Source organism: Anomaloglossus baeobatrachus, chromosome 5 (assembly GCF_048569485.1).
Source record: "Anomaloglossus baeobatrachus isolate aAnoBae1 chromosome 5, aAnoBae1.hap1, whole genome shotgun sequence".
NCBI classification, from domain to species: Eukaryota; Metazoa; Chordata; class Amphibia; order Anura; family Aromobatidae; genus Anomaloglossus; species Anomaloglossus baeobatrachus.
In genome coordinates this window covers 56,086,615-56,105,628 of record NC_134357.1, presented here as the reverse complement: position 1 = coordinate 56,105,628, position 19,014 = coordinate 56,086,615, and the positions used below count along the sequence as shown (strand labels likewise).

The 19,014-nt window shown below is 48.7% G+C and overlaps 1 protein-coding gene across 1 annotated transcript in view; it reads right to left on the bottom strand.

Annotated features, from left to right (window-relative positions):
• Positions 1-19,014, bottom strand: part of LOC142312621 (alpha-2-macroglobulin-like protein 1) — a 177,227-nt gene that overhangs the window by 72,758 nt on the left and 85,455 nt on the right. The window contains exons 15-16 of the mRNA XM_075351616.1: positions 9,906-10,048; positions 3,192-3,347 (exon numbers count right to left, since the gene is read on the bottom strand). Coding sequence (XP_075207731.1) covers positions 3,192-3,347; positions 9,906-10,048 — 299 coding nt within the window. The remainder of the gene's footprint in view (positions 1-3,191; positions 3,348-9,905; positions 10,049-19,014) is intronic.

Here is a 19,014-nt window from a genome sequence, read left to right as displayed (position 1 = left end):
AGTGCGATTACAGCGATACCAGATTTATAGAGCTTTTTAGGTTTTGCTACTGTCACACACTAAAAAAACACTTTTTTTCAAGAGTTTTTGCATCACCATGTTTTAAGAGCTATACTTTTTCTATATTGTTGCCGACAGAGTCATGTGAGGGCTTTTTTCTTGTGGGATGAGTTGAAGGTTTTTGGTACCATTTTTGGGCACATAACATATTTTGATCGCTGTCTATTCCTTTTTTTTCAGAGGCAGAATTAACAAAAACAAGCAATTCAGGAATTGTTTTTTGTTTTTATACCATACACTGTGTAGTAAAATTAATGTATTCTTAAGATTACTATGATTACAGCAATACCATATTTATTTTGTTTTTCATGTTTTGCTGCTTTTACACAATAAAAATAATTTTATTAAAAAAAAAAATTGTTTTTGCATTGCTTTATTGATAGTTGTCATTTTTTTAGTTCTCCACTGACGGAGCTGAGTGGGGCCTTGGTGTTTGTGGGACAAGATGACATTTCTAGTTATATGCTTTTTATTTATATTTCACTTTCACTTTATTCCACTTTTTTCCAGCAGTATGATGAAAAGTCATTGTTTTTTGCCACAATTTTTTTTTGACGATGTTCAATGACAGAGTGACAGTTTTATACAGCGAGTTGTTCTGAAAGTGGCAATCCCAAATGTGTACTTTATTTGATGTTCTTTTCTTTTTTAGAAAAGTTATATATTTATTGGTATAATTTTTGTTACATTTTTTGTTCTTTATTTTGTGAAAAATATTTTTACAATATTTTTTTTTTACTTTTTTTACTTAGTCCCATGATGGGACATCATCCTTCCATACCTTGAATGCTGATTTTACACTCTGCAATGCTTTTACATTAAGCGGAAGAGGGCAAGATGGAAAACCAGTTGTAACATTATGTTGGGACTACACCCTAAATATATGCACACAGACTAAGAGAACCAGGGGCAAAGTAGTCATGGGTCACGTATAGGACCACTCAATCACAAAATACTATCAACACAACTTTTTTTAAAAAATTAACAAATATTTTATTTAAATAGAATAAATAGCAAAAAAGTGACAGTACGACAGCAGTATCAAGAATTTTTACAAAGAACAATGATCAGGCTCAAGAGGTATCACTGATGTTAAACACATGGGTCCACATCCCATATGGGGAGTGGTATTATAAACAGTAAGGACATGACCAGCAATGACTCATACATGCTTATATATACTAGATAGAGAAATGCCCTGATGCTAAAACACATAATATATAGACAATTCAAAAGATGTGTAAGCGTATGACCTATCATACAGGGCCAAAATTCACTATCAAGTCCTCAGTGCATGAAGGAGTCAGGTCATAAACCAAAAATCCCAGTTAGAAAGCAGACAGGTAAAAATAGACAAGTGTCTAAATATCATTAGTAAATTCCCGTCTTGACTCACCCATAATGGTTGGCGTGGAACCCGAGAAAAACGTGCCCCGACGCGCACGTTTCGCTATCTTCTTCGGGGGGGGCGTGGAGAATGCTTTTACATTGCAGGACATTAGATCCGCAATTCACAGACAGGCAGTAGGCGACTCAGGTTCTGCTCAAGGCAGGACCTCACAGGCCACCATACCTGGGTGACCCTGCTGCCATTATGCGGCCAGGAGTCATCTTGGAGACTGTCGACACAATGCAATTGCAAACTCGTTATGCTGATTGAAGGAAAGAGGGAGCCCCTTCCCTTTGGTAAGTAGATTGATGCCGCTGCCGCTGTTGACAGCGGCCTCAGAGGGATTAAATGCCCATGATTGGTGCTAGCACTAATCGTGGGTATTACAGTATAGTAGGGTGTCAGCGGTGACATGTAGCTGATACCTGCTGATGGTTTCACTGTTGATGTGTTTGAGCCGGTGCAATCGTACATGAACGCACCTTCCGCAACGCTCTACATGTATGACGGGTGTCGTGAAGGGGTTAAAATATACCTTCTCTAAAACACTGGAGCGTTTCAGAGATTACACAATCATGCAGTCAGCCTCTGATTCATGCTGTGGTTTGAGCAGTCTATTTTAATAATACATTTAGCATATCAGCTGCCTTGTCCTCAGTAACACTTTCTCCTGAGCTAATGAGAAGATCACTGAAATTATGTAAGCGGGTCATTTTGTGGGCGGGGTGAAATTCAGTGTAAATGTTGTTTTTTTTTTGTTGTGCAATTAAGTTAATTGCCATGGTAAGAAATGACAGCATTTTTTTTGCAATTCATCTAATCATTCTTTATAATAATTTATAGTTAATACACATTGCCACTATAAAACCAAAGCTGCAAACTTTTTGAAAACCACACTTTGTGTCAGTCTCAAAACCTTTGGCCACAATTAAAGGTGCTTTGCATATCCTGTGCTGATGTTATTGATGAGTATCTGCTCTTGTTCTGTATTTTAGTGCTTATTTTTAAAGGCAACCTGACACCTACTCACCTATGGAGCGGTTTGGACTGATGGGCGTTACTAATCTTGACCCGACATTTTTTATCCTTGTGATCGCCGTCCTCCTTCCTGGTTTGTGTGGATGACGCATCCTACGACATTTACACAGTGCTCTCCATTGCGCTCCTACGAGCACACACTTCTTTCTGCCCTGCTAGGGCAGAGCAAAGTATTGTAATGCGTAGGCAAGGGGAAAGGTCAAAGAACACCTGCGCATACGCATTACGATACATTGCTCTGCTCTGAGCATGACAGAGAGAAGTGCGCGTGCCCATAAGCACAAAGGAGAACTCTGTGTGAATGACGTAGGATATATCATCCACAGGAAAGAGGAAGGAGGACGGGGATCGCAAGGATAGAGGAGGCACTGGACTGAGACCGACATCCCACCCATCGGACCGGAATGTATCTGACCTCCCCGCAGGTGAGTAGGTGACCGGTTCCCTTTAAAGTGATCTCTACTTTTTTCAGACGTTTTCTCTCCACTCATGTACAAAAACTCTCTGTCATGTGAAACTACATCTTCCAGTATGTCTGGCAGCTTACCTACAGCAGTCTATAACCATATAAATATGTTGTATATCGCTGCGAGCTCCCTGCAATGCCATGTTAATTTCCCGATTGGAGTACTCTAGATTATATCTAATCAGAAAAACAAAACAAATTCAGGAACAAAGTAATATATGTGTTTATGGAACTTACCGCAATCTTTAACAGATAGCTGTCATCATGAGGCTTGTCCAGCAAGTAGCCTTTATCTACAGATCTCACAGAGCACAGGCCTCCACCTTCTACTGTAATTTCCAGGTTCACATCTTCCCCGGGTCGGACTTGTTCTTTAGAAAAGGCAAGCTTCATCTGTGCATAATAAATGGTGAAAAATATTATTTTATACCAAAAGTAGAAAAGAAATAAAGGGGCTTTTTGTAAATTTGAAGACAATTTTGTAACATCTGTGCAACAGTTCAGGGCTGTCTGTCAGTCAGTGCCGGGATGTTTTTATAGCTGCCGCTCCGAGTGCTGTGAGCAGTGACTGTCGCCGCACCTTTGTGACTGGAAGGCGGCGGCTCATGGGAGAAATAAAGTTAATTTTCGCCTAGGTTTTGCACTTTCAGTACAGCAGCAGGGCAAATTCATAATGCTATTAACCTGCATATTAACACTATATCTGCAGGTTAATAGTGTTATGAGATATGATAGGTTCTCAACAAGTGACACAGACCACTTAATGAATTCATCCCATCTTATCAGTGCCATGCACATCTGTGCACATCGACAGAAATTTAAGGGTGTAGCCACATCCCATCCCTCCTCGGCTCATCCCCAGTTCTACTCATTTTGATGGAGCTGCCAGAAACTAGCATGAATATATCAAAATTTGCAACATTTTTTGATCAACTTTGTGCTGCGCCAAAATATTGGAACTTTTCAAAGAGTTTTACAAAGGTTTTCTGGGATAAAACTTTGATAGATCGAATCCAATATGTTTTGAGGTTCAAGCAGGCTCCATTACTTACCAAAGACACGTTTTAAACATCAAAAAGCTGAGACTTCTAATAAGAACTACTTGTAATTAGAGATGAGTGAACCGAACATTAAAGTTTGGTCTTTATACTGAACTAGCTGTAGTACCCGGCGTTGCCCGCGATAGTAACTGTCTCTCTCCCAGTGTCTGTCTGCGTGTCGCTGTCTGTCTGTCTCGCTGTCTGTTTCTTTCCTTGTCTGTCTGTTTCTATCTCTGTCTGTATTTGCATCAGTCTATCTGTCTCAATCTCTGTATCTGTCTGACTCTCTCTCTCTCTCTGTCTCTTTGCCCGGCTGTCTCTTTGCCCGGTTGTCTTTTTGCCCAGCTGTCTTTTTGCCCGGCTGTCTCTTTCCCGGGCTGTCTCTTTCCCAAGCTGTCTCTTTCCCGGGCTGTCTCTTTGCCGGGCTGTCTGTTTCTAGGTCTGTCTCTTTTCTGGGTTGTCTCTCTTTCCCGGGCTGTCTCTTTCCCGGGCTGTCTCTTTGCCGGGCTGTCTCTTTGCTGGGCTGTCTCTTTGCCGGGCTGTCTCTTTTCCGGGCTGTCTCTTTGCCATGCTGTCTCTTTGCCGGGCTGTCTGTTTCTAAGTCTGTCTCTGTCCCTGGCTGTCTCTTTCCCGGGCTGTCTCTTTGCCAGGCTGTCTGTTTCTAGGTCTGTCTCTTTCCCGGGCTGTCTCTTTCCCGGGCTTTCTCTTTCCCGGGCTGTCTTTTTCCCGGGCTGTCTCTTTCCCGGGCTGTCTCTTTGCTGGGCTGTATGTTTCTAGGTCTGTCTCTTTCCCGGGCTGTCTCATTCCCGGGCTGTCTCATTCCCGGGCTGTCTCATTCCCGGGCTGTCTCTTTCCCGGGCTGTCTCTTTCCCGGGCTGTCTCTTTCCCGGGCTGTCTGTTTCTAGGTCTGTCTCTTTGCTGGGCTGTCTGTTTCTAGGTCTGTCTCTGTCCCTGGCTGTCTCTTTCCCGGGCTGTCTCTTTGCCAGGCTGTCTGTTTCTAGGTCTGTCTCTTTCCCGGGCTGTCTCTTTCCCGGGCTTTCTCTTTCCCGGGCTGTCTTTTTCCCGGGCTGTCTCTTTGCCGGGCTGTCTCTTTGCCGGGCTGTCTGTTTCTAGGTCTGTCTCTTTGCTGGGCTGTCTGTTTCTAGGTCTGTCTCTGTCCCTGGCTGTCTCTTTCCCGGGCTGTCTCTTTGCCAGGCTGTCTGTTTCTAGGTCTGTCTCTTTCCCGGGCTGTCTCTTTCCCGGGCTGTCTCTTTGCCGGGCTGTCTGTTTCTAGGTCTGTCTCTTTCCCGGGCTGTCTCATTCCCGGGCTGTCTCTTTCCCGGGCTGTCTCTTTCCCGGGCTGTCTGTTTCTAGGTCTGTCTCTTTGCTGGGCTGTCTGTTTCTAGGTCTGTCTCTGTCCCTGGCTGTCTCTTTCCCGGGCTGTCTCTTTGCCAGGCTGTCTGTTTCTAGGTCTGTCTCTTTCCCGGGCTGTCTCTTTCCCGGGCTGTCTTTTTCCCGGGCTGTCTCTTTGCTGGGCTGTCTCTTTGCCGGGCTGTCTGTTTCTAGGTCTGCCTCTTTCCCGCGCTGTCTCTTTCCCGGGCTGTCTCTTTCCCGGGCTGTCTCTTTCCCGGGCTGTCTTTTTCCCGGGCTGTCTCTTTCCCGGGCTGTCTCTTTCCCGGGCTGTCTTTTTCCCGGGCTGTCTCTTTGCTGGGCTGTCTCTTTGCCGGGCTGTCTGTTTCTAGGTCTGTCTCTTTCCCGGGCTGTCTCTTTCCCGGGCTGTCTCTTTCCCGGGCTGTCTCTTTCCCGGGCTGTCTCTTTCCCGGGCTGTCTCTTTGCTGGGCTGTCTGTTTCTAGGTCTGTCTCTTTCCCGGGCTGTCTCTTTGCCGGCCTGTCTCTTTGCCGGGCTGTCTCTTTGCCGGGCTGTCTCTGTCTTTCTCTATCCGTCTCACCACCTCAAGACCGACATCTTTTTACCGCACACATAAGCTTTGTATACTAACAGTTTATTTTGTTCCTATAGCAACCACTGACAGTTGCTATTTATAGCCAGGAGCTCCCCGCTTCATTCAGATTAATGGAGGCAGGATTTTTGTAGAGTAACTGGAAAGGACGGGGTCACATTTTCCCGCCCAAACATAGTCTATGACGTTCCCTGAGTCACATGGAGTGTCTGTGCAAAATTTCATGATTGTACATGCGACGGTGCGGATTCCTTTAGCGGACATACATACACACATACATACACTGAGCTTTATTTACAGAAAAATCAGTGTCTCATAGGCCCCTCTATGATCGCGTCCGATGCACGGTGCTGCTGTCTGCTGTCATGGCTTTACTGCAGTTGAATACTTTACGGCGGCAGCGCAAAGCATTCAACTGCAGTAAAGCACTGACAGCAGCGGTGGCCCTATGTACCGGACACAATCATGGAGGGGTCTACGTGCCTGCAAGAATCTCCCCTTGATGATCATGTCCGGAGCACGGAGCTGCCACTGTTGTCAGCGCATTACTGCAGTTTAATACTTTGCAGCACCGCCGCCGTAAAGTATTCAAGTAGAGCAGTGATGGCAAACCTATGGCATGCATGCCAGACTGGGCACGCAAAGCCTTTTCTGCCGGCACGCGCGCTGTCGCCACATTCAGCCACTTTGAACTGTCGGTGTGATCGCGCCAGCAGTTCAAAGTGGTGTTGGAGCAGAGGAGACATTTCTCCTCCCTCTGACACTCCTCTTCTCCTAGGCGACAGGCCTGTTGCCTAGGAGACGGCGGAGCGTCAGTAAGTGGCGCCAGTGTCTTGTGGCCGCGCGGGAACTGACTGAGGACCCAGCGGCGCGCAGCAGTGGAGCAGGTGCTGGAAGGTGAGTTTTTTTTTAAATTTTTAAACTGTGTGCAGCTGTACCAAGGTGTGGGGGGACAGTGCCAGCACGGGGCAAACATGGACAGCACGGGGGGCAGTGACAGCACGGGGCAAACATGGACAGAACGGGGGGGCAAACATGGACAGCACGGGGACAAACATGGACAGCACGGGGCAAACATGGACAGCACGGGGGGGCAGTGCCAGCACAGGGCGAACATGGACAGCACTGGGCAAACATGGACAGCACGGGGGGGCAAACATGGACAGCACTGGGCAAACATGGACAGCACGGGGCAAACATGGACAGCACGGGGGGGCAAACATGGACAGCACGGGGGGGCAAACATGGACAGCACGGGGCAAACATGGACAGCACGGGGCAAACATGGACAGCACGGGGCAAACATGGACAGCACGGGGGGGTAGTGCCAGCACGGGGCAAACATGGACAGGACGGGGCGGGGGCAGTGACAGTACGGGGAAACATGGACAGCACGGGGCAAACATGAACAGCACGGGGCAAACATGGACAGCACGGGGGGGCAAACATGGGACAGCATGGGGGGGCAAACATGGACAGCACGGGGCAAACATGGACAGCACGGGGGGTAGTGACAGCACGGGGCAAACATGGACAGCACGGGGGGGCAGTGACAGCACGGGGCAAACATGGACAGCACAGGGGGGGCAAACATGGACAGCACGGGGGCAAACATGGACAGCACAGGGCAAACATGGACAGCACGGGGGAGGAGTGCCAGCACGGGGCAAACATGGACAGCACTGGGCAAACATGGACAGCACGGGGGGGCAAACATGGACAGCATGGGGGGGCAAACATGGACAGCACGGGGCAAACATGGACAGCACGGGGCAAACATGGACAGCACTGGGCAAACATGGACAGCACGGGAGGGCAAACATGGACAGCACTGGGTAAACATGGACAGCACGGGTGGAAACATGGCTGCAAGGATGGGGGAAACATGCAAAGATGGATGGAAACATACAAAGATGGGGGGAAACATGCAAGGATGGGGGGAAACATGCACGGGTGGGGGAAACATGGCTGCAATGATGAGGGGAACATGGCTGCAAGGATGGGGGGAAACATGCCAGGATGTGGGGAAACATGCAAGGGTGGGGGGAAACATGCAAGAGTGGGGGGAAACATGCAAGAGTGGGGGGAAACATGCAAGGATGGGGGAAATATGGCTGCAAGGATGGGGGGGAAACATGCCAGGATGGGGGGAAATATGTCAGGATGGGTGGGAAACATGCCAGGATGGGGTACATTTAGCAGGAAGGGGAACATGCCAGGAAGGGTGACATTTAACAGGATGGGATACATTTACCAGGATGGGGGATACATTTACCAGGATGGGGGATACATTTACCAGGATGAGGGAAAACATGCCAGGATGGGAGTACATGAACATGCCAGGATGGGGAACATTTAGAAGGATAAGGGAACATACCTGGATGGGGTACATTTACCAGGATAGGGGAACAGGCTATAATGCGGTACATTTACCAGGATGGCGGAACATGCCAGGATGAGGTACATTTACCAGGATGGAAGAACATGCCAGAATGGGGTACATTTACCAGGATGGGGGAACATGCCAGGATGAGGTACATTTACCAGGATGGGGTCATTTAACAGCATGGGGGAACATGCCAGCGATGAAATACATTTACAATAATGCGGTACATTTACCAGGATGGAGGACATTTACCAGGAATGGTGTACATGTAAGGATGTAGGAATATTTATCAGGATGGGGAATATGCTGGGATGGGGTACATTTGCCAGGATTGGGCCATGATGGGGACAAATATACCAGAATGTAGGAAATATATATCAGGATGGGGGACATGTTTACCAGGAAGTGGCCCAGGAAGGGGGACATACCTACACAATGAAAGGGGAGGGTAGCAACTCGAACGTCTTTGTGGGATTTCAAGTTGTTCAGACTTTGAAATGTAGATGTGGATTACAGGGTGAAATCTGATTGCATTCCATACTAAAATTTCTGTCTGTCTAATATGCTGCAATTTTTTCCAGAAACATCAATCCAACTGCTGTGTCTGGAAAGGGCAGTAGGAGAAGCTCAGCTTCAATGTGTGGTAAGCACGCATGAGCGTGATGCCCCCTGCTGAAGAGAAGACTGCAAAGGTAAGGTTAAAATCAATTATTTACATAATAGGATTGGTTGGCACTTCGGAAAAAAAATTGGGTTTAGGGCTACAGTTTGGGCACTCGGCCTGTGAAAGGTTCGCCATGACTGAACTAGAGTAAAGCCATGATGGCAGCCTGCAGCGACGGCTCCGTCCACCTGATGAGATCACCGAGAGGTCTATGTGCCTGCATTCTGCAAGAAGCAGCTGAGGACACTGCGGGAACGGGGACAGGTGAGAATATTTTTTATTGTGTGTAAACAACAACATACTAGGGAACAAGAAGGGGACCAGTAGTAGGACATTACTAAACAATGTGCACATTACTAGAGGGTCCAAGGAAGGGACACAAGGATGGACGCATTACTACAAGGGGGACAAGGATGGGGCACATTACATTTTATTGGTATATATTTTTTTAATTTTTCAGTAACATTTCCCACCCTAGGCTTATACTCGAGTCAATAAGATTTCAAAGGTTTTTGTGGTAAAATAGGGGCCTCGGCTTATACTAGGGTCGGCTTATACTCGAGTATATACGGTATATCCCAAACTCTATATTTTAACTGGAAAAGTTGGGGGTTGTCTTATATGCCCGGTCGTCTTATACACCGGAAAATGTTATATTTTTTTTATTCCACTCTGAAGCCACAATTATATTGTGTGTCCAATTGTATTTGACAAATTTGGTTAATGGTTCTCTTTTAATCCTGACGATTAAACAAAAAAAATATATATGCACATATATATTAATCTATTGGTTTCCTTTTCTTTTTGTTTTTTTTTCATAAAATATCTACTCAGATAACATTGTAGCTTGTCACACTATGACCTATTATTTCGATTTTCCATGTCGGGAAAGCAATTGTTCTGTTCAGTTAAGTATCTTACCTTGTTCTCTATATAAGGTGCAACCAAGAAATTAGTGGCTGTTGCAACTGTCTCTCCATTGGGCAGAATGGCGAAAACAAGAATTTGGGCCACAGGGAAAAAATTTCCAACATGGAAATTGATAGGGAATGAACCATGGAGCTCTAAAAATGTGAAAAAAACGAAAATAAATCAGTCGGTCAATCAATTGTCTACAAGGGATTCTATACATGGCAGAGCAACAAATCCCTACGTCCCTCCTTACATAGACATGCAAGCTTGGCCAATCCAATTAAGAAAAATAATAACAAAAATTTGCAAGTCAGCTTTCTGTTCAGTGATACTGTTGCAATCAAAATTATTCACCCCACTTTGCAATTTCAGCAAAATCTACTAGATTTCTACTATTTGCAATAGAAAAATATAAGAAGAACAATTAGTATAGCACAACACAGTTAAGACAATAAAGGGGGCTTTACACAATAGCGATATCGATAGCAATTTCTAGCGATAGCGACCGTGTAAGTACCCGCCCCCATCGCGCATGCAATTGTTTGTGATCGCTGCCGTAGCGAACATTATCGCTACGCAGCGTCACACATACTTACCTGGTCGGCGGCGTCGCTGTGACTGCCGAACAATCCCTCCTTCAAGTGGGAGGGACGTTCGGCATCACAGCGACGTCACCGCAACGTCACTAAGCGGCCAGCCAATCAAAGCAGAGGGGTGGAGATGAGCAGGACATAATATCCCGCCCACCTCCTTCCTTCCTCATTGGGGCCGGCGGCAGGTAAGGAGACGTTCCTCGCTCATGCGGTGTCACACATAGCGATGTGTGCTGTCGCATGAGCGATGAACCACAACGCTAAACAACCCTCACCGATTTTTGACTTTGGGATGACCTCTCCATGGTTACCGATTTTCACCATTTTTGAGGTCGCCTAAGGTCGCTGGTAAATATTACACGCTGCGATATTGTTAATGACGCCGGATGTGCGTCACTAACAACTTGACCCCGGCGACCAAACATTAACGATATCGTAGCGTGTAAAGCCCCCTTTAGTGTTTTTTTTTTTATATTTTGACCATTTCTCATTTTCAGAAAATAAATACAAAATGTACTGCTTGGAAATTCGGAGACGTTGTCAGTAGTTTTTAGAATAAAAGAACAATTTACATTTTACTCAAATATACCTATAAAGAGAAAAATCAGAAAAACTGAAAATTTTACAGTGGTCTCTTAATTTTTGCCAGAGCTGTATGTGTATCCTATTGTGTCTTAGTATGTAATGTAAATATTGTATTATGGACATGTAAAGCATAAGAATGTTAAAATAGGATAGTATGGAGTAAGTAATAGATAAATACCAGCAATAGGAATAATGAGATAGAATGTTTTAAAGGGAACCTGTCACCTCTTTTTTGTCCTCTAAGCTGCGGCCACCACCACTGGGCTCTTATATACAGCATTCTAACATGCTGTACAGTCATATGTTAAAGTTTGGGCACCCCTATTAATTTTAACCTTTTTTCTTTATAACAATTTGGATTTTTGCCCCAGCTATTACATTTTCATACATCTAGTAAATGATGGACTCAGTAATATTTCTGAATTTAAATGAGGTTTATTGTACTAACAGAAAATGTGCAATCTGCATTTAAACTAAATTTGACAGGTGCATATGTACTGCCCTGGGGGCTCGGCTGCTCCGCGGGCCGATCCGCTCGGGTCCGGGCTCGGTTTGTCGGTGGCTCGAGCGCCTCCGCACCGGGGGCCACGTCGCTCTGTTAAGGGAGAGGCGATGGGGGTGGTTGAACGGGGGGTGTCGTGACGCCACCCACGAGTCGTGGTGATCTTTGGCACCACCGCTGCTGGTGATGGTGGGGGCTCCCGGGTGGCGGTGTTGTGGCGCAGTTCGGATGTTAACCTCTCCGTGGGTCGGGGCGGTGTGTTCCGGGGCCCGCTGAGGGGACTGGCGGTGTGATGATGATGGTTGCGGTGCAGGGTGCAGCGATGCGGTGCGGTGCCCGGGCGGCACTGGTGTACTCACAGTTATTCCCACTCAGAGTCACTGGTAAACCAAAGTTCAGTGAAGCTCGGGTCCCGCAGACGGCTTCCGGTGCTGGTGCTCCGGTAAACGGTTGACTTAACCTTCAGGGCCGGCGGGCTCCAACCCTGCCCGGTCCCTACGGTCTCACCGGTTGCTACCGGTCTCCTGCAGGCGGCCACCACTCTCTGCCTGCCTGACGTTGCGGGGATCCCAGGCTCCAACCCGGGTCCCTGACAGCTTTACTCCTGTCACTCTCACTGTCCACACTCCACTCTGACTGGAACTTAACTGTTTGAACGTCCTGCCTCAGGACAGTAGTCTCCTCGGCTGGGCGTGTCTTTCCGCCTGACTCCGCCCACCTGGTGTGCCCTACTCGCCCTGAGGGAGGCATCAGGTCTCCCACCTGGGGTGACCGGTGTGTCCTCACCGGGGATGGGGGTGTGTGTGTAGGTGTAGGTGTTACTACCTGTAACCCCTGGGGTCCAGGGCGTCACATTCCCCCTTAGTTAAATGCAGACCATCCGCGGGCTGCCCGACCGACTCCAGTTTATTGTTTTCTGGAATGGAAAAAGAGAAAAGAAAGAACATATACAAAGATGATAACATTTTTGCAATTCACGCTTTCTGAAGAATCTTCCCGTAACAGGAGGCATTAGCTTGAACGTTGCATAACGGTAATATTTTTATTAATAACGGTAACGGGTCCATGGTCTTCTGCCTTCCCCTCCCAAACAACCTAGCCTTGGAGCTGCCCCTAAGAAACGGGCAGCACCCCTTTTCCCCAGTCCGGAAACAGGAACGGGGCTAGGTCACCCAGGCGGGAACGGGTACGGTGCGGCGCACCCGGCAGTGGCTCAAAGCTCCCCGGAGGTTAGTCACCGGTCCCAGTGGTGACAGGACCCCAGTCGACTCTGCTGCGGGCCCTTCCTCCAATCTGCCTCTCCGGAGGCTCAACGGAAGGGGAAGTCATGGCGCAAGGGGGCAGGATAGGGGATTATTTACATGCCCAAAAGTTTTTGGGGTGGCCAGCAAGTCCACGGCCTTGTCCATGAGAAGTCCCTCATGCAACAGGGAGGGGGGTTAACGGTGACAAAAGGGGCAAACAAGTGCCAACGGGGATGGGGCTTTTTCTGCAGCTAACGGGCTGCCACATTTTAAACGGTTTCAGGTCCCAACGGGGACGGTCCTTTTGGTGGTGTACAGCTTTTACTCCCCCTCGGGGAACTCCTCCTCTAATGCGGACTCGACCTCCGCCTCAAACATTTCCAGCATACAGCAGGCATCGTGGGAGAGGGCCATCCGGTATCCATTCCCTCCGCTGCGCGGGATGTAAGTAGCCGCCGGGGCACTGCTGTTCAGGGGGCTTTCACCCGCTTCCTCAGACTCCGAGACTGGCTCTGTGTCGGGTCCGGAATCATCACTACCGGCCTCTTCGCGGTCGGGCATCCCCTCCTGGGCCGGGCGCACTGCCAGGGCCCGTGTTCCTTCTGCGCCGGGCGGGTCACAGTCGGCGGCCGCTGATTCCAGTCATCTCTGGCCCGGCACTTCAGGCTCGGCTGACACTGCCGGGGGCGGCGGGCCCGGTAGGCTAATAGCAGCGGTCGGCATGGGTAACGGAGGAGACCATATAGGGGCCGAGGGTAGACCGGGTCCCTCAGCCGCAACGGCCGGTCCCTGGAGGACAAAGGGGCGTGGGTCACTCACCAGCTCCGCCAAAACGATCTCCGACTCGTGCTCCAGGGCGACCGCCGCCAGTTCCTCCGCCTCAGCGGCCCACTGTTCCATGAAACGGTGGACCTGGTCTTGGTGGCGCCGGTTGATCTCGGCGATCCGGGCTCTCATCCACTCCGCTGTTCCAGGGAGGGGCCCCGGGGCTGCAGGCGGGGTGGACATGTTGTTGGTGGTTCCAGGAACAGAGTGAGCACGGAGTCCTGGCGTCTTCGCTTCTTCTCTCAGGATCACATCGGGAGCGTCCTTCACCTGCTCCCTTAGTTTTCTCTGCGCACTTCCTCTTTTGGGGGCGGGGCTTCGCTCTTCTCGCTCTTACTGCTCGGGAGAGAAGACTCGAGCGGGAAACCTTCGCGCCAAGATGGCGGATTTTCAAATTTTTCGCCAGGACGCCGCTGACGGACACTTTTAGGGCGCACTTCCACAGGTAAGTGGACTGTCCGAATCCTGTTCGTGACGCCAGAAGAGACGAGGTGTACCGCCCTGGGGGCTCAGCTGCTCGGCGGGCCGAGCCGCTCAGGTCCGGGCTCGGTTTGTCGGTGGCTCGAGCGCTTCCGGACCGGGGGCCACATCGCTCTGTTAAGGGAGAGGCGATGGAGGTGGCGGGGGGTGTCGTGACGCCACCCACGGGTCATGGTGATCTTTGGCACCACCGCTGCTGGTGATGGTGGGGGCTCCCGGGTGGCGTTGTTGTGGCGCAGGTCGGATGTTAACCCCTCCGTGGGTAGGGACGGTGTGTCCCGGGGCCCGCTGAGGGGACTGGCGGTGTGATGATGATGGTTACGGTGCAGGGTGCGGCAATGCGGTGCGGTGCCCGGGTGGCACTGGTGTACTCACAGTTATTCACACTCAGAGTCACTGGTAAACCAAAGTTCGGTGAAGCTCGGGTCCCGCATACGGCTGCCGGTGTCCCCTGTGAGGGTGATGGTGGCCCCTCTTTCCCTGCACCTCTTGACTGTGTTGGCTACCCCTGCCTGGGCAGTGGCAGACCGCTCCCTGATTCAATGACCAGACGGAGCCCTCGGTTGCCCGCAGGCGCTGGCCCTTTGGGTCTCTGGTCTTTGGCGGTGACGCTCACCCGGTAACGATGGGCTGTTGCCTTCTTTCGGGACTTGGGTGAGAAAGGACCCTTGAGGTCCAGACTGCAATCAGTTAATTTGCCTAAACTCGGTAGTTTCAGAGCTAGGTCAGGGTCTGAGTACCCGGTTACTGGTGCTCCGGTAAACGGTTGACTTAACCTTCAGGGCCAGCGGGCTCCAACCCTGCCCGGTCCCTACGGTCTTGCCGGTTGCTACCGGTCTCCTGCAGGCGGCCACCACCGTCTGCCTGCCTGACGTTGCGGGGATCCCAGGCTCCAACCCGGGTCCCTGACAGCTTTACTCCTGTCACTCTCACTGTCCACACTCCACTCTGACTGGAACTTAACTGTTTGAACTTCCTGCCTCAGGACAGTAGTCTCCTCGGCTGGGCGTGTCTTTCCACCTGACTCCGCCCACCTGGTGTGCCCTACTCGCCCTGAGGGAGGCATCAGGTCTCCCACCTGGGGTGACCGGTGTGTCCTCACCGGGGATGGGTGTGTGTGTGTGTAGGTGTAGGTGTTACTACCTGTGACCCCTGGGGTCCAGGGCATCACACAAAAGTATGGGCACCCTTATCAATTTCTTGTTTTGAACACTCCTAACTACTTTTTACTGACTTACTGAAGCACTAAATTGGTTTTGTAACCTCATTGAGCTTTGAGCTTCATAGGCAGGTGTATCCAATCATGAAAAAAGGTACTTAAGGTGGCCACTTGCATGTAGTTCTCCTATTTGAATCTTCTATGAAGAGTGGCATCATGGGCTCCTCAATACAACTCTCAAATGATCTGAAAACAAAAATTATTCAACATAGTTGTTGAGGGGAAGGATAAAAAAAGTTGTCTCAGAGATTTAAACTGTCAGTTTCCACTGTGAGGAACATAGTAAGGAACATAGTAAGGAAATGGAAGAACACAGGTACAGTTCTTGTTAAGCCCAGAAGTGGAGGCCAAGAAAAATATCAGAAAGGCATAAAAGCAGAATGGTGAGAACAGTCAAGGACAATCCACAGTCCACCTCCAAAGACCTGCAGCATCATCTTGCTGCAGATGGTGTCACTGTGCATCGGTCAACAATACAGCGCACTTTGCACAAGGAGAAGCTGTATGGGAGAGTGATGCGAAAGAAGCCGTTTCTGCAAGCACGCCACAAACAGAGTCGCCTGAGGTATGCAAAAGCACATTTGGACAAGCCAGTAACATTTTGGACGAAGGTCCTGTGGACTGATGAAACAAAGATTGAGTTGTTTGGTCATACAAAAAGGCGTTATGCATGGAGGCAAAAAAACACGGCATTCCAAGAAAAGCACTTGCTACCCACAGTAAAATTCGGTGGAAGTTCCATCATGCTTTGGGGCTGTGTGGCCCATGCCAGCACCGGGAATCTTGTTAAAGTTGAGGGTAGCATGGATTCAACTCAGTATCAGCAGATTCTTGACAATAGTGTGCAAAAATCAGTGACAAAGTTGAAGTTACGCAGGGGATGGATATTTCAGCAAGACAATGATCCAAAACACCGCTCCAAATCTACTCAGGCATTCATGCAGAGGAACAATTACAATGTTCTGGAATGGACATCCCAGTCCCCAGACCTGAATATCATTGAACATCTGTGGGATGATTTGAAGCGGGCTGTCCATGCTCGGCGACCATCAAACTTAACTGAACTGGAATTGTTTTGTAAACAGGAATGGTCAAAAATACCTTCATCCAGGATCCAGGAACTCATTAAAAGCTACAGAAAGCGACTAGAGGCTGTTATTTTTTGCAAAAGGAGGATCTACAAAATATTAATGTCACTTTTATGTTGAGGTGCCCATACTTATGCACCTGTCAAATTTAGTTTAAATGCAGATTGCACATTTTCTGTTAGTACAATAAACCTCATTTCAATTCAGAAATATTACTGAGCTCATCATTTATTAGATATATGAAACTGAAATAGCTGTTGCAAAAACCCAAATTGTTATACAGAAAAAAGGTTAACATTAATAGGGGTGCCCAAACTTTTACATATGACTGTATATAAGAGCCCAGGCTGGTGTGTAGAACACTTTATAATACTCGCCTAGAAGGTCACTCCGGTGCAGACTGGTCAGATGGGCGTCTTCGTTCTCTGGGACCGGCGCCTCCCCTTTCGGCCATCTTGATCTTCCTTATTCTGAAGCCGGGGTGCATGACGCGTCTACGTCATACACACGCGCCGCCATTGAGGTCCTGCGTGGGCGCACTTTGATCTGCCCTGCTCAGAGCAGATCAAAGTCTTGTAGTGCGCCTGCGCAGGACCTCAATGCCGGCGCGTGTGTATGACGTAGACGCGTCATGCACCACGGCCTCAGAATAAGGAAGATCCCGGAGAACGGCACCACCCATCCGACTGTTGTGCACCGGAGCAACCTTTAGGTGAGTATTATAAAGTGGCTTTTATGTTCTACACAGCGGCCTGGGCTCTTATATACAGCATGTTAGAAAGCTGTATATAAGAGCCCAGTGGTGCTGGCCACAGCTTATAGGGCAAAAAAGTGATGACAGGTTCCCTTAAAGGTAAAATTTAGTGCAACGTAGAGACCAAGTTTGCAGGAGAGGGTTAAGTGGTAGATAGTGTGTTACTAATAGAAAATGCTAAGTGCAGGGACTAGTAGGCTAGATATTGATACTGTGGCAGCCTAGGAGACAGCGCACTGTGGAATGAGGAGAGAGTGAGTTGGCCAGAAAGTAAGTTCCGTTCTGCATAGGGGTTCCTGGTATGAACGAGATCAGTATCTGGGTCCGCCCATGCATCAGGAGGAATCCTTCACTGTTTCTTAAGGACTCGACAGCTTCAAAGGAAAGAGATGGAGAACGCAGAAGTCAGACTCGGCTGCTGGAAGGATAATACCCACAGTGAGGGCTAGACAGAAGTTTACTCCATAGAACAATGGCAGCAGAACGGTAACGCAGGAAGAAAGTGGCATGTCTGTCCTGGAAAGTTTGTTGGAACGATATGTCCCATGAAGGTTGTTTGCTAAATTAAAGAAGTTGGAGTTTGACTCAGGCTATGTGCGCACGTTGCGTACTGTGCCTGCAGAAATTTCTGCAGCGATTTGAACAGCACACGTGCACTTCAAATCGCTGCAGAAAGTGTCCATAATGAAAAAAAAAAGAAGCTGATTCCATGCGCTCTGCATTCAGCCCCTCCCATAGACAGAGCGGGGGATGCAGGCAAAGCGCACGGAATAAGTGACATGTCACTTATTAGAACGCGCGCTTCGGGCAGAAGCCGAATCGCTGCGCTCTAATACACCACGTGCACACGTCCCCTGCATAATCTTCATAGATTGTGCTGGGGACGCAGGACGCATGCAGTTATGCTGCGGTGCAGATCGCAGCGTAACTGCATGCAAATATACAACGTGTGCACATAGCCTTAGGGTACTTTCACATTACGTTTTTTTAACATGCTTTTGACGGATGTCAAAAAAACGCAAACCGCATATGAATGTATCCTGTTGAACGCATGCAAACGCAAGTGTTATTTTACAGGATCCTTTTACTTGCAGTTTATGGGCGGGCATTGGAACTCATGTGATCGGGAGTCAGTGCAACTCAATCTGACAGCCAGCAAATGCACACGCCGCTGTGGAAGGAGAAAGAGAGAAAGAGAAAGAGAGTGAGAGAGATAATTTTTTTTAACATGCGTCCTAAACGTTTTTTTAACGCAAAAACGGATCCAGTACAAATGCGTTTTCATTTCAATGCAATGAACTCGCATCAACATGCGTTCACAAGCGGTTGCGTACGGTACAGTCAGGATCCAGTGACTTGTAGTATTTGGACGCAGGTCAAAAACGCTACAAGTAGCATTTTTGAAAAAAGTTAAAATACTGCAAGTCACTGGATCCTGACTGTACCGCACGCAACCGCATGTGAACACATGTTGACGTGAGTTCATTGCATTGAAATGAAAACGCATTTGTACTGGATCCGTTTTTGCGTTAAAAAAACGTTTAGGACGCATGTTAACCCCTTCACGACCTTGGACGGATCTATCCGTCATAGATCGTGTCCCGTTAAGCCCCGCCCCCTGCCGCGGGCAGGCGGCGTGGATCGGCACACATATCAGCTGTTTTCAACAGCTGACATGTGTGCCTGCTAGCCGCGGGTGGAATCGCTTCCACCCGCGGCCATTAACCCCTTAAATCTTGCTGCCAAAGTCTGGCAGCAAGATTTAAATGCGCGCGGCCATGTTTGTTACTCACCGCCGCCCCCACCGGAAGTCACGTGTGTTATCACG